Source organism: Alnus glutinosa, chromosome 6, assembly GCF_958979055.1.
Source record: "Alnus glutinosa chromosome 6, dhAlnGlut1.1, whole genome shotgun sequence".
NCBI classification, from domain to species: Eukaryota; Viridiplantae; Streptophyta; class Magnoliopsida; order Fagales; family Betulaceae; genus Alnus; species Alnus glutinosa.
The window spans coordinates 26026064-26040794 of NC_084891.1; the positions used below are offsets into that span (position 1 = coordinate 26026064).

At 35.3% G+C, this 14731-nt stretch overlaps 2 protein-coding genes across 2 annotated transcripts; both read left to right on the forward strand.

Annotated features, from left to right (window-relative positions):
* Positions 1-471: 471 nt before the first annotated feature.
* On the forward strand, positions 472-3726 carry LOC133871329 (uncharacterized protein C6C3.02c-like). Its single transcript, XM_062308752.1, has 5 exons — positions 472-589; positions 1759-1815; positions 2343-2423; positions 2531-2709; positions 3400-3726. The coding sequence occupies exons 1-5, from the start codon at positions 568-570 to the stop codon at positions 3496-3498; spliced, it is 438 nt and encodes a 145-aa protein (XP_062164736.1). The 5' UTR covers positions 472-567; the 3' UTR covers positions 3499-3726.
* A 2971-nt stretch (positions 3727-6697) lies between these two features.
* LOC133870169 (kinesin-like protein KIN-14R) lies at positions 6698-14170 on the forward strand. Its single transcript, XM_062307229.1, has 19 exons — positions 6698-7151; positions 7817-8118; positions 8244-8415; positions 8503-8573; positions 8659-8842; positions 9086-9195; positions 9276-9375; positions 9448-9534; positions 9629-9805; positions 10589-10862; positions 11065-11226; positions 11363-11578; positions 11657-11694; positions 11841-12004; positions 12157-12408; positions 12513-12578; positions 12924-12998; positions 13359-13427; positions 13519-14170. Exons 1-19 carry the CDS (start codon positions 7052-7054, stop codon positions 14002-14004), a joined length of 3105 nt encoding a protein of 1034 aa, XP_062163213.1. The 5' UTR covers positions 6698-7051; the 3' UTR covers positions 14005-14170.
* The last annotated feature ends 561 nt before the right edge of the window (positions 14171-14731 follow it).

Genomic DNA, 14731 nt, shown 5'->3' on the forward strand with positions numbered 1-14731 from the left:
TTTTTTTTTTTTCTTTTTTTTTGGTGGTGTCTTCCATACACCTATGGTCGGTGGCTCTCGTTGATGGTCTCAATCTGGCGCACTCTCAGTATTCTCTTCACTACTGTAGTTCTCACTCCGATGGGGCTTGTTCCAGTGGTTAGACCGCCTTAACTAATGGTCAATTTTCTTAACTTTTGTTCAAGAATCTATAAAATCGTATAAATTATTTGACATATTCTCTTTTAATTTTTGTTTGCTTGCATTGAATAGGTTGTATGGGGCCAATCGGAAGCTTATTATTTGTTGTCCAACCCTTTTGTTTGTAATCTCATAAAAAAAAGAAAAAAAAGAAAGAAGAAGAAGAAGAAGAAGAAATAAAATAAAAAGCATTTGTAAAATAGAAGATTCCATTCAAAGTCAAAATAAATAAATAAAGACTATTCTAGAAGAAGCTGCCCCGTTGCCCAAGCAAACTCTTCCCACACAACCGCTATATAATGAGTCCTTCCGTCCGAGCCTTCACATATTGTCATCGTGTTCTTCACGGCAAACTTACGCTACGCGCTCTTTACTTTCTCTTCCACAATGCCTCGCCGAAGCTCCGGAGGTACGTTTCCAGCCGAAGCTACGAATCTTTTTGTACGTAGGCTTCTTGGGTTTATGTTCCAAAGAAAAAACGTAATTTGTTTTTCTTCCAAAAAGTTCTTTTCATCTGATATTAGTTTAGAACTATTAAGCATTTAATCTCGAGCAAGGGTTGGGATTTTTCGGATTTTATCTGTAAGACGAGTGCTGAGTGCCTCACCGTTTCGTCACATAAATTTGAGGAACGAAATTGAAAATTTCGCTTCGTTTTCTGGGTCCTGTCTTGAACGGCCTGTGCAAGATTCCAGGTCATATTTTTATTCCTAGGGTTTATTTACAAGGGGATGAAGCATTAGAGAATATCGGGAACATGTCACTTTGGTATAGTTTTAAGGTAAACATGGGAGATGAGGATATTTTGATTTGTAGAAAGTAACCCATACATGTGGTAACATGGATTTACAAGTTACTTTTCAAGTTTTTATAACTATGGCAATATTTATTTTTTATACTTTTGACGATAAAAAATGTAAGCCACCAAATAAAAAAAAAAAGGGTTGGGAGCTGTATGTCGACCAGAAATTATTTTTGTTGGGAAAAATTGGTAGATTTGTGTTGACCTTTGGAAGTATTTAGCGTCGGTTTGGTTTAACGGGCATTTTAAAAAATGTTTTTTTTTTTTGCACGTTTTCAGACCCGCAACATTTTATTGCCTCGAAAAACAAGGAATTTGACCTTTTTTTTGTTTTTTTTGTTTTTTTTTTTTTTTTTTAAGGAAAATGCTAGAATTCCCACCCTTATCCCACCCCAATCCCACCAACTCTAAGTGTTTTAATTTTTTTATTTAATAAATCAATTTTCAACTTTTTACACTTAGGGTTGGTGGGATTGGAGTGGGATGGGGGTGGGAATTCTAGCACTTCCCTTTTTTTAAATGAGAGACTTCATGATTTTATTTAAAATTACGCGTTTGGCCTGGAAATCACAAGGCCAAATGCACTCTTAACCCATGGTTTATTGATTGGTAGGTGACTTTTGTGGTTTCTTATAAGGTCTATCTTTCTTTGATATATATAGGAGTGTCTTTGTCCCTGCCCATATCACTGTTTTTTCTCATATCCTTATGAGTTTGTAGCCTGCTGTTCGCCCAGTGATCGGGAACTCTGAAAACTTATGATGTCATTTTTGCAGGAAGACCAGCTTCCCGCCCTGCTGCCCGTGCACCAGTGCGTAATCCTCCTGCGCCAGGTAACGTTATGCATGGATTTTGTAAACCTTGTATTGCATACAATGTGTTCACCTATTTTCTAGAGGTGTTTTGTGATTGCTTCTTGATTCCCTTGCTGACATCTTCCCCTGGAAGTGTTTACTGTTAGAAAGAATACAAAGGGAAGTCCTTGACATACTTTTTTATTTTCTGGGAGTTTTTTTGTTTGTTTTGTTTTGTTTGTTCTCATGATTATTTAATTAAATCGGTGATGTTGAGCGCTTGACAGTCATGTGGGTGTGCTAGTGTCGTCTTTAGTAGGGCAGTATGAACATGTGGGTAACACATTTTGTGCTTGGGAATGTGAGAATCCTGTTTGAGTGGATGGATTTGGATTTAGGATTTATAGAATTGACTGCACAATTTTGGAATGAGAAAATGGTGAAGCTGTTTAATATTGTTTGTATCAGACTATGATGTTCCTATTAGTATGATTCTGTATGCTAGTGATGATAAACGTAGACTTTGTGGTTAATCTGTTTTTTTTTTTATTGTTTTTTTTCTGCAGCTTCTCCTGCTCCTCCTCCAGCACCCGTACAAGGTGGAAATGGGTCCATGATGGGAGGACTTGGTGCCGCCATTGCAGATGGTGAGTATTAAGTTTTTCTTGGTGCCGCAAGGGTCTCTGTCCTTATAAATAAAGCATATGTATATAAATTCATGGGATCTGACAGAAGTTTATTGGTTGATGCACAGGCATGGCCTGGGGTACTGGCACTGCCATCGCTCACAGGGCTATGGATGCTCTGATGGGTCCTCGTGTGATCCACCATGAGACTGTTGCTTCATCAGCTCCTGCTGCTGCACCAGCACCAAACATGACTGTTCATGGAGGTTCTGACGCTTGTGTTGGTCAATCCAAGGCCTTAAGTGATGTATGGTTCTCCTGCTCATGCCACATGTTACGCTATGCTTTACTTGCTTCTGTAGGTGAACTATTTGGTTTGTGAAGTGGTGCTAACTCAGGCATTGGTAGATGAATAATATGTCAACTACTCGACTTGCTTTATATGGGTATTTTGTTTTTTCTTCTTGCATGTGATATTTATTCCCTGAGAAATGCTAAACACATTTTCAAGTGCAAACTCCGCAGAGAAAATCACCGTTGGATCCAAAATTCAATGGTGATTTTCACTGCCATGTGTAAAAGTGCTTGTAGCATTTTTCATTTTCTCATGTTTACTACGGAAATGTGTGTTAAGATGAACTTTTCTCTCTTGTTTTGAGCATTTAGGAAATGTTTTTACTCTGGAAGGTAAAGTGGTATGTGGATATCAGTCACTGTTTACAACTATTTTGAAGTATTTACATATGTATATCCTCTATCTTCACTTTTTAACATGGCATCCATCCATTAGGAGTTATTTGATGCTAAATTGTTTAAACTATGTTCATAATTCTTGTTTATAGTTCTTCTCTCAGGTGATTCCAGATTCTGCTTCTCACCCTTTTTACTCTTCTCACTTTCTTTGCTTCTTAGCTATTTCTAGTCATTTGATTGATTGTATTCAGTGATCATAGTTATTTTTTTAATGAAGTCTAAATTTTATACATTTCTTTTGCAGTGCCTGACCAATTATGGGAGCGACATAAGCAAGTGCCAGTTCTACATGGACATGTTGCAAGAATGCCGTCGAAACTCGGGGACTGCCTTGAAAGCTTGAAGTTGATAACGGCTAGATCTATTAATTTGTGCCTTCATTTTTTGTCCTCACAAATAGGACGACGCGATTAGGTTTCAAAAGTGTTTTTATTTTATTTTTGTATGTTTTCAGGTTGAACTTACCATGTGATGGTTTGGGAAGATAATGGCCTGATATAGACATTACTTGTAATAATATCCTTCCTGGATTTTATGTATCTGGTCGAGCGTGACATGTTTAAATGTTTAATATTCCCTTACTCTTGAGCTTAAAACTTTGAGCCTTGTTCTTGCTCTGGGCATCGGCATTAAAGTTTTAGCATAAAATAATTTTCGTCATAAAATATTTTTTAAGAAATCATTTTTCAGGAAAAAAAATTTTGTCAAAAATATTTTTTGGTGTTTAGCGTGTACGGAAAATTACAAATATTTTTTTATACTTTCATTCAATATATTAAATAATAAAAGATCAATTTTTATTTACAACATAAAAATATTAATATAAAATAATATAAAAAAAACAACTAAAAAATTATGATTTTAAAATTGGGATTGTTTTAAAAAAATATATTTTTAAAGTGGTTGAAATTTTATGCTTGCAGGAATCCGGTCATTTGACCGGAAGCCGGCCAAATCTGGCATAGTATTGCCGGAGCCGGTGACGATTGCCGGACGTTGTCGGATACCAGCAAAAAATTTTCAGATTTCGGCACCGACCAGATTCCAACCAATGTCAAAATCAAGATTGTCGGAATCTGGCGATAGTCGACTGCTTGAGTGTGAAGGTCGATTGCGTCATTTAAAAAGTGTAAATCATTTTTTGAAATTTTCTAAGTATTTTTGTCAAATGAAAATCATTTTATGGTTGATTATTATTTTTGCTCCCATTAAATATCGAAAAATATCAAAATCATTTATCATAAGCTATTTTACACCAAAACAAACGAAACATTAATTGCAAAAATCACTAATAAAGAGCGGCCTTTAGTCCCTTTAGACTAAAGGCTGCTTATAAGGTAGTTTGGGTAGTGAAACTGGCAGCAGCTGTCGTCTTGTAAAGATGCCTTTATGGTTGCTTGCTCGTATAGCCTGTGCAAGATCATTGTGAACAATGCTAAAAGTAATAACATGAAGAAATACTAGATATCTCAACATTTTTTTTTTAGGATTTGGTTTCAACCTGATGTGTCACAATCCTATAAGATTGTGGCACACTTCTCAAAATGATAGATCTCATGGGATTGTAACACATCAAGTTGGAACCAAATTCTGAAAAAAAGTGTTTGGATGTCTAGCATTCCTCAACAACATATGATATAATAGGAGAATAAGGACATATATCTTTCTTAAACTACTACTTAATTGTTAATGTCTCTTTCAAATTATCAATTGTGTCATTGTTCCTTTTCAAATTACTAAAAAATGTTAATTGTAACGATCCACCCCCAATGATACAATATTGTCCGTTTTTTGCTTCCCAAACCAGTCTTCCCAGAAGGTTACCCATCCTGAGATTGCTCTCGCAGAAGCATGCTTAACTGCGAAGTTCTGATAGGTTTATGACCATCACGACTTTAAAATACGTTGTGTCATAAAGGGTGCATTTATACATATAAGCACATCCTCATTCCCAGGCGATGTGGGACGTCACATTAATGTTTTCCTAAGATCAACAAAAAGACGAAAATAATCATAAATTTGTTTGAATAAAATAAACATGTCCTTATAAATTCAAGAAAAACTAAAAAGTTAAAAATAAAATAGGATAAAAACTTAAAAAAAATTAAAGAAAAAAAGAATTTTTCTTTTTTTTTTTTAAAAAAATATAAAAACGAAAAAAAATACTGATAATTATAAAAAAATAATAATAAAAAAAAAACAAACGAAAAAGAAACTGTTTATTTATTTATTTTATAACTTTTTGTTATTTTATATATTTTTTAATAATTTTATGAAGATTATTTCGGTCATTAGAGAGAACATAGACATTTTTTTTGTAGATTAGGAAATGACATTAACCACAATGAAGTAGTTGTTTTAAAAAGTTATATATACTTTTTTTGATATAATAATACTGGTTTTTGTATCCCATCACCTTAGTTAATCAGTGATGCTATATACCTGACATTATTTTATAAAGCTGGCATAACATTAATGCTAATTCATTCTTGTATTTATTTTTTATTTTTTTAACAAAGATTGATTTAAAAGGATAATAGTGAGGTATATATCATTATTCTTAGTTAACTAGAATAGGTATGCTATATACAATATTTTTATTTCATAATTATTTTACGATATTAATATAGTAGTTTTAATTAACTCTTAAAGTTTTTTTGTTTGTTTTTTAACAATAAATGATTTAAATGTTAATCAAGGCCGTCAAATTAATATTATAAAATAGTTGTAAAAAAAAAAATGGCTTATAGTATTTTTTCTAACTAAAATGATTTGTGATTTAATAATATTATAAATTATATTTTTATCTTGCTACTATTTCCCGACACGATGATGCGTCAATCTTAACAACCTTTTTGATAAGTCTTCGTTAAAAAGGTTTCTGAGTTTCTGTCTGTCTTTGTAACAAGATTGAGAATCGTTCATCCTGATCCATCGAGGAAAAGTGAAGTCCACTCCGACATTTGTAATCTGCTTTCTAGCTTATCGTAATTTAGTGTAACCACCTATAATGATTTTTTTTTTTTTTTTTTACCTCCTTTGAATAATAATAGTTGTAGACATTTTATCAAATAATTTTAACTTGACAAAAATTTCAAATCATTTTTGGTAAGAGAGCAACCTGTGTGTGGTCATGGCTACACACACTTTCACTTCTCCACATAAATTAATATTTTTTCTTCACATTTTTAGGTGACTTTTAAAATTTTATTGGCTTTAATATAAATATTTATTAGATTTTAATTTAATAGTAATTTTAAAAATCACGTAAAAGTGTGAAGAAATGGGTATGAAGAAGTGGGAGTGTGTGTAATATAGAAAGAATAATGTGAGAAATACATGTTATTTTAATAGCACGTGCTTCTCACATATTTTTTTTAATAGCATTAATGAAAAAATATATACTTTTTTACATGTTTTTTTAAAAGTATTAATAAAAAAATATATATTCTTCTTATTTAAAAGACATGTATGACGTATCACTCCTATACGCGGGTCGTATACAATTCCCTACGTACAAAACCTGTCGGTAGAAAGTTTCTGTCCGTGTAATAGTACTCGTTCTCTTCCTCCTCGTCCCTACACTGAGGACCGCGAAAAACCGAACAGTCCGTTAATTTTGAATTTGAAAACAAAATCGAAGACAATAATGGCGGTGACCCGTACAAGCAAGCAAAAAGAAGAGGAGGTCCCAGAAGTAGAAGAGAAAGCAAAAGCCTTGCTATAGTCCCAACCTTTTCCCTCAGCTTTCCAAACAGCTCAGCTCCGCCCAAGGTAGAAATCTCTTCTTCCTTACGGCAGAGACTCAATCCAGCGCCACCTCACACCAAGACCCACGAAACTTAAACCCTAATTCTTGGCCTTGTGGCGTTCTTAACTACCCCAGAAAGTTCGAAATGGACGAAAACGACAACGTTGCGGATTCGAGGGACTCGGCGCTGTGTGTTCCGGGTTCGAGGTTGCTTCGAACAGGGTTCGCGCACACCAGTTGCACAGGTTTCTGTTTATTGGATTTTAATTTGTTATTATTGTTAATTTCCTTAGATTGTTTGGTTGGAGAGAGATTTTAAGAAAAGAAACCAAAATTTGTGATGTTTACATGGGATAATTCAAGATAATTGGGTTCTTTTTCGCAGTCACGGCCAAGGTTTAGGGTTTATCTGGGTTTCGTTGCGTATATTTTGACTTATTTATTAGTTTTGGGCTTCCTTCTCTATATGGTTTTCTTTTTATTTCATGTATAGAAGATCTTTATTTAATTTATATGCTCCATTTAGCAGCCTGATAAATGGCGGGAAGATTATTATTATTTTTTTCTTAAAGAAATGAATTAACCTTAAACCCCTCTAAATTTTTGTATAACCATTTGAGCGAATTAAATCAACTGATTTTGTCCTTAGAAACTAAATGGCATTAAGTTATAATTTCTCAAAATTTTCTGGAATTTATTGTGTGAAGAGGCTTATTAGATTTTGTATAATCAGAATTGGATTTTCATTAACTTGTTAATTGATGGTATTATAAATGTATGCATTTTACTTGTAACTCTATCATGTATATTCTGCATATGGTATTATGAGAAAGCAACAAACACATTGAAGTTGCTGGCTTGAACACCACATATTCAGTCAACTCTCACATTACTTGGTCTCGTGAACCAGATAATCCGGTAATATTTGTAAATGCTGGAGGTGAAGCTCTAAAGGAAGAAGGAAATCTTGGTTTTCAAGTTCAGCCCGACAGCTTTTTTCATGGAGGGGATGTTTTAAGAACTGATGAAACTATAGCTGAGGGTGGTGATATACCATCTCTTTATCAATCAGCTCGGGTTGGTAATTTCTGTTATTCGTTCAACAGCCTATCCCCTGGGGACTATTTTGTTGATCTTCATTTTGCTGAAATTATAAACACAAATGGTCCTAGAGGAATGAGAGTATTTGATGTGTTCATGCAGGAAGAAAAGGCAAGTAAACATAAATAAAAAGTTTGTCATGATTTTTCCCCCATTCTTTCTGTCAGCCATTTTTATATTGATTATTGACTTATCTATCGATTTTGAAAATTTTCCTTTTTTGGTGAAAATGGAAGGTTCTAGCCGAACTTGATATCTATTCCATTGTTGGAGCCAACAAGGCATTGCAGTTGGTAGATGTTAGAGTTTCTGTGGAGGAGGATGGGACAATGGTAATGAGGTTTGAGGGAGTTAATGGAAACCCAATAGTTAGTGGGATTGGCCTCAAGAGGGCAGCTAAATTACCTGGTATCTTCACTTCTTACTTGCTACATCAAACCCATGAGAAAAAAGATTTAGTATTGAGACTCATGTCTTATCCTATGACTTGACTAGCATCACAGGTTAAACATGGATACATCATCTGTAACAATTGTGCTGCTGAGATAGAAATTTCATCAGCCCAGGTCAGATATTCTTTGAATAATTACTTAGAAATTGGAGCTTTCAATTACTTATTTACTTTGACTTTGAATCTGATGTGGTTGACAGAATAAATATTTGAGAATGATATCTACTGCCAAGTATGAAAAGAAGATAGAGGAGCTGAAGACACAGTGCCAGCTGAAGACAGATGAATGTCATGAGGCGTGGATGTCACTGACAGCTGCAAACGAGCAGCTTGAGAAGGTTAGGATGGAACTTGACAACAAGTTCCTTCAGAATCTTTATTTAGGTAAGGCAATATCCAATATATTTGTTGACGTTTTACATCATATGGAGGAAGCAAAGTCTTCAGAGTGGATGGTTTCTTACATCTAAAGTATTTTATTTTATTTCAATCTATTTTTTTGGCTTGGGAAATCATCTTTGTGTGTCTTGTTGAGTAGTGGACTGCTTGTTTGTTCCACCTTATCACTATTTCAATTTTTCGTGGTTTGAAGATTCATATTTCTGATTATGGATAATGATTTTTCAGATCAAGCAATGGAAAAGCAAGCAGCAAATTTGAGGGATATTTGTAGTAGATATGAATGTGATAAGAGGCTGTGGGCTGCTGTTGTTGACGACTTAGAAAATAAAGTTAAGGTAAAAACATGATTTCCAACGTTATACTAGTTAACTTCAGTTTTGATGCTTAAAAATGTATATTCGTTGATCCATTTCAGACCATGAAACAAGAGCATTATCATCTATCTCGTGCGGCATACCAGTGTTCTGCTTCCATTCCTGAATTGAACAAAATGGTATTTGCAGTTCAAGCGCTAGGTAAGTTTGCATTAGCACTAAAATGTAATTGCTTTTGAACTTCATGTCTTCAAAATACTATCTAAATTGCAGTTGGACAGTGTGACGATCTTAAATTGAAGTTCAGTGAGGAGCAGGCAAAAAGAAAGATGCTCTATAACCAGATACAGGAAGCAAAAGGCATAATCTTTTCTCATGCTGCATAAAATATTGATGTTCTCCCCACATCTTTGGCGTGTGCAACTCATGCTTTTCTTAACTGCATACATTACAGGGAACATCAGGGTCTTCTGTAGGTGCCGGCCTTTGAGGAAGGAGGAGATATCAGCTGGGAATGCAACAATTATTGATTTTGATGTAACTAAGGATGGAGAACTTGGGATACTTACTAGTGGGTCGACAAAGAAGATCTTCAGGTTTGACCGAGTTTATACCCCGAAGGATGATCAAGGTATGCTATGGAATGTATTAAACTTGGATATATGGTTCTCAAGTCTATGAGCTAGTTACTGGTTTATTTTAAGGGTTAAACACCTTATTGGTACCTGTGGTTTGACAACTTTATTTTTTGTCCCCTGTGCTTTTATTTGTATCATAAATAGTACCTGTGTTATGTGAAAAGACGGAGATAGTACCTTCGTCCATTTTTCTGTCTAAAACTAATGTTTGGCCATGTCATTGGACAGGTGTCGGTGTAATAATGCAACACCTGTCCCCCAGATACAATGTCAGCACCACATCAACATTAACGTGGCTACCATTTTTTTTAATTTTAAGGATTTTTTTAAAAAAAAATAATAATAAAAAAATTTGAAGTGTTGGCTCAGCCACCCCTTTGGGCTACATGGGGTGGCTGGCCACCCCCAAAGCCAGTTTTGGGGGTGGCCGAACCACCCCCATGGCCCTGACTCTTGGCATTAGCCTTTTCTTTGGTTTTCTATCTAATGTGCTTCTTGTTCCCCTCCCCATTTCTGTTTTTATTTTTCTGATATCATTCCCTATTCAGTCTTGTGCTGAATTTTTTACCACTGCTTTTCTGACTTGTGAATGATCTTCACTGAAAATTCCACATCTAGAGTAGTCCTGGTTCCAGATGATATTGGACAATGGTTTGTCCATGGATACTATACATGTGATATATTGACATGCAGATGTTCTTTACTGAAAGCACCAAATCTGGAATAGTTTTTGGTTCCAAATGAGATTGACTCAAAGTATGCTCTTTCTATAACAGTTGATGTATTTGCGGATGCTTCACCGATGGTAGCTTCGGTGTTGGATGGCTACAATGTCTGTATATTTGCATACGGGCAAACAGGGACAGGAAAAACATTCACAATGGAAGGCTCAGAGCAGAACCGAGGAGTCAATTATAGAACCTTGGAGCAGTTGTTCAAAATTGCTCAGGAGAAAAAAGAAACTTTCACATACAGCATATCTGTTAGTGTGCTTGAAGTCTACAATGAGCAAATCAGGGACTTGCTTGCCTCTTCTCCAACATCAAAGAAGTAAATTTTCCATCTCATTCATTGAATCAAATTACTCAAAATAGCTCAAGTTACTTGCCATAAATCTTTTGCACACTGAAAAATACGGCTTACTTAACATTAGTTTAGTTTGGTCATATGACATGTAGATCACTTTGATTTAGGTTGTGTTATGCATCTGTTTTGACTGCATATTGCAATCTTAACTTGCCTTGTATATTAGGTTGGAGATAAGGCAAGCTTCTGAAGGGGTTCACCATGTGCCAGGAATTGTTAAAGCCAAAGTTCAGAACATCAAGGAGGTCTGGAGTGTTCTGCAAACTGGAAGCAATGCAAGAGCTATAGGATCAAACAACGTGAATGAACACAGTAGCCGATCCCATTGGTAATTATTAATTGAGACTCTTTTTGTGTAATGGTTAATCCAGGATTGTCTTTGCAGAAAGAGGGTTTGAAGATAAGTACCCTTTATTATATCATTTTTTAGCTTGCCTTATATCAATCTTTCTTGTTTTTTCTAGCATCCTCTGCATAATGGTAGGAGCAAAGAATTTGATGAATGGTGAGTGCACCCAGAGCAAGCTATGGCTTGTGGACTTGGCTGGCAGTGAGAGGCTAGCAAAAACCGATGTGCAAGGGGAACGTCTCAAGGAAGCTCAAAACATCAATAGATCTCTTTCAGCTCTTGGGGATGTGATTTATGCTTTGGCATCCAAAAGCAGCCACATTCCATACAGGTTTTCCTTTAATCTTTCTTGTATTCAGATACCTTTTGCCTATTTTCATTCTCTAATTTATACGTTGGGATTTTGCAGAAACTCTAAACTCACACATTTACTTCAAGACTCCTTAGGTAAGCATTTAGACACCATTACTATAAGCAAAATGAATCATTTAGACACCAGACAATAATGAAGTCATTTGTTTTAGTATACTTTCTGTAGGAAATGGGTAGCGATCCGGAAGTAAAACCATATTTTATTCTTTAATGTGCTTCAGGGGGTGATTCTAAGACATTGATGTTTGTGCAAATCAGCCCTTTGGAGCAAGACCTAGGTGAGACTATAAGTTCATTAAATTTTGCAACTCGGGTTCGAGGTGTGGAGTTGGGTCCTGCAAGGAAGCAGACTGATATGGGTGAGCTTCAAAAGCTGAGAATGATGGTATGCTTTAGGATTATCAGTTGGAGTGTTCTTTTATTAACATTTGCTATTCACGCACATGCTCATATGGCAAATTTTTTCTATCCATGAATTGAACAAACCAGTACTTAGCTTCTTTTCTTTTTTCCCTTTTCTCTCCAATTTTTTTGAAGCTTGATAAAGCAAAGCAAGAATTGAGATCAAAAGATGACGCTTTGCAGAAGTTAGAAGAGAACTTGAACAATTTAGAAGGTAAGGCCAAAAGCAGGGATCAGCTTTACAGAAGTCAACAAGAAAAGGTGAGTGAACTTGAAGGGCAGATTGCATCAAAGACAGAGTCATGCAGACAGCTGGAGAAGCAGTTGTTTCAACTTTCAGGAGGGGTGCAGAGGAAGGAAGAAATTTGCTTGAATCTTCAACAGAAGGTTGCTTGCCAGATGTATTGTGTTTACTTCATTTACTTCCCTTTTGTCATAGCAACCAAAAATATGTCATCTGACATCTTGATCTGGCTTCCATTTTGCCAAAGGTGAAGGAGCTCGAGAACAAGCACAAAGGGCGGGAGCATGTAGAGTCGATAACTCTTCAGAACAAGGTGCGTGCAATTAAAGCTGTCCCTAATTCAGTTTCAGTTCCAATGATCTTCATATATGCATGGATATCTTGGATCCGCTAGGATGATCTTCACAAGATATCCTGCTTATTGAAGTTCTTCATATGATAGTGTGCTCCAAAGGAAGTGATATGTATCGAGGTAAGGCGACTGCTGCCATCATATTCGCCAGAAAATAATGACTCTTGGTTGATTAATGTGAACTATTTCTTCTGATGAGATGGCAGCAAATGCTTTAAACAATGCAGCAAACTGTTATTGTTGCAGCAATCATAAACATGCTTGATTAATCAAAAAAAAATTGCTTGCTTTCGTTATTCTTCACAGGTTAAGGAGCTTGAGAACAAGTTGAAAGATAGAACACAAGAATTTGAGCGTCATTCCTCAATGCTACAACGAAAGGTTATCTTGTGTATTAAATGTTAAATTATCCTTAACAGTTTTCTCCACAATCGCTATTGTTTGTCGAGAATACATGCAGATCCCCCTTCTCCTTTCTCTCTTTCTCTCTCAACCCCAAATGAACCCAAAATAAGGTAATGGGGGAAATGACCCTGAATATAAGGGTTGTGTGTGTGCGCGTGTGGTTTGTAAGAGCTCACCTAGATTGATTTTGCTAGTAATTAAAAATCCCAATTTGTGCAGTTAGTTCTCTTTTATTTCTTTTTTCAAATCTGGTATCAATATTCTAAGATCCAGTTCCGCACACAATAGAAGCAGTCTTACATGCTAACAAAAACGAATGTGCTTTTGCTCTTACAGGCCAACGAACTCGAAAACAAGCTGACAATGGAAGACGGCAACCAAGGATTCCAAATGCTTCAACGAAAGGTTCTTTTAACATTTTTCGTTTTGCATAAACAAAATACTATCCCGCAGATCAATTGCTTATCCTCTTCTCATTCCTAAATGTTAACGACAGATCAAAGAGCTTGAAGAAAAGTTGAGAAAGCAAGAACAAGAAGAGCGCGTGCTACGAGCATGTTCTGCAGAGAAGTCAGGACCCAAGCTTAATGAAACTAAAGCTTGGTCAAGGGTGCAAGCTTTAGGAGAAATGGATTCTCCATATCTGAGGAACTTAAACTCTGCAAACCGAACAATTAACCAGGAGTCCGTCTTGCTCAAAGGAACTGACACTCTCCACAAAATAAGGAGAAGGAGAGAGCTCCAAAGCATAGGGACTGAGAACAATTTTGTTTTGTCGAGTCCTTTGCTTAATAAGAGGATATTGTCAAGTGAACCAAACAAGGCAAAGAATATTGATCAATCCAAAGCTTTGTCAAGGCTTACAAGAAGTACAAAAACAGACGCTACTGGCCATTTGGCATTTTCTGGCAACAAACCTTATAAATATCAACTACCAGGGGTCAAGGAGAATGACAATAAGTCAAAAATTTGGCTAAGATAGAAGCAAGTGCATTTTCAATTTGTTGCACTTTAATCTTTGTTACATTCAGCTTTGAGCTTGCTCTTGTGCTCCTCGTTTTATGTTTGTTATGATTTGCGAATGTATGAGAATATAAAATGTCCACGAGATATCAATGGTGGGATCAACGAATACATTATTAGACTTTCCCCTTTTTCTTGTTTTCAATTTTTTGAAAGCATTTATATTCAGCTTAACAAATTTACTCTCAATTTTAGTTAAAATTAACCTTTTTTCTATTTTAGCTATTTATTTTCACTGTCATTTAAATATTTTTTTTTAATGATTTATTTTTTCTTTCTTTGAGAGGAGAGAGAATATTAGAGATTTTTAAATGATTTTTTTTAAAAAAGAAAAAAACCGTGAGTAAATAGTGTTCACCAAATTTGGTGAAAACCGAAGCAAATAGTGTTTCAGAATTTTGTTGAGCTGAATGTAGTTTATTTTGAGATGTGATCTGTTGCCACTTCAAGACAACTCTTTGTCACCTTGCTTATATGGTAAGATAGTTTCCTACCCAGTTTTAGGGTTTTTTTTTTTTTTTAATCTATAAGAAAGAAAGAAAAAAAAAGTGTGAAAGTAATAATTGACACGTAAACAAGGGTAATCATAAATTGTATCTTGGAGTGACAATGTATCATATCTCGTTTATTTTAGTCCAATTTTAACATCTTGTACGAGAATCCTGTTAGGCAAGCAGAATTGCTAC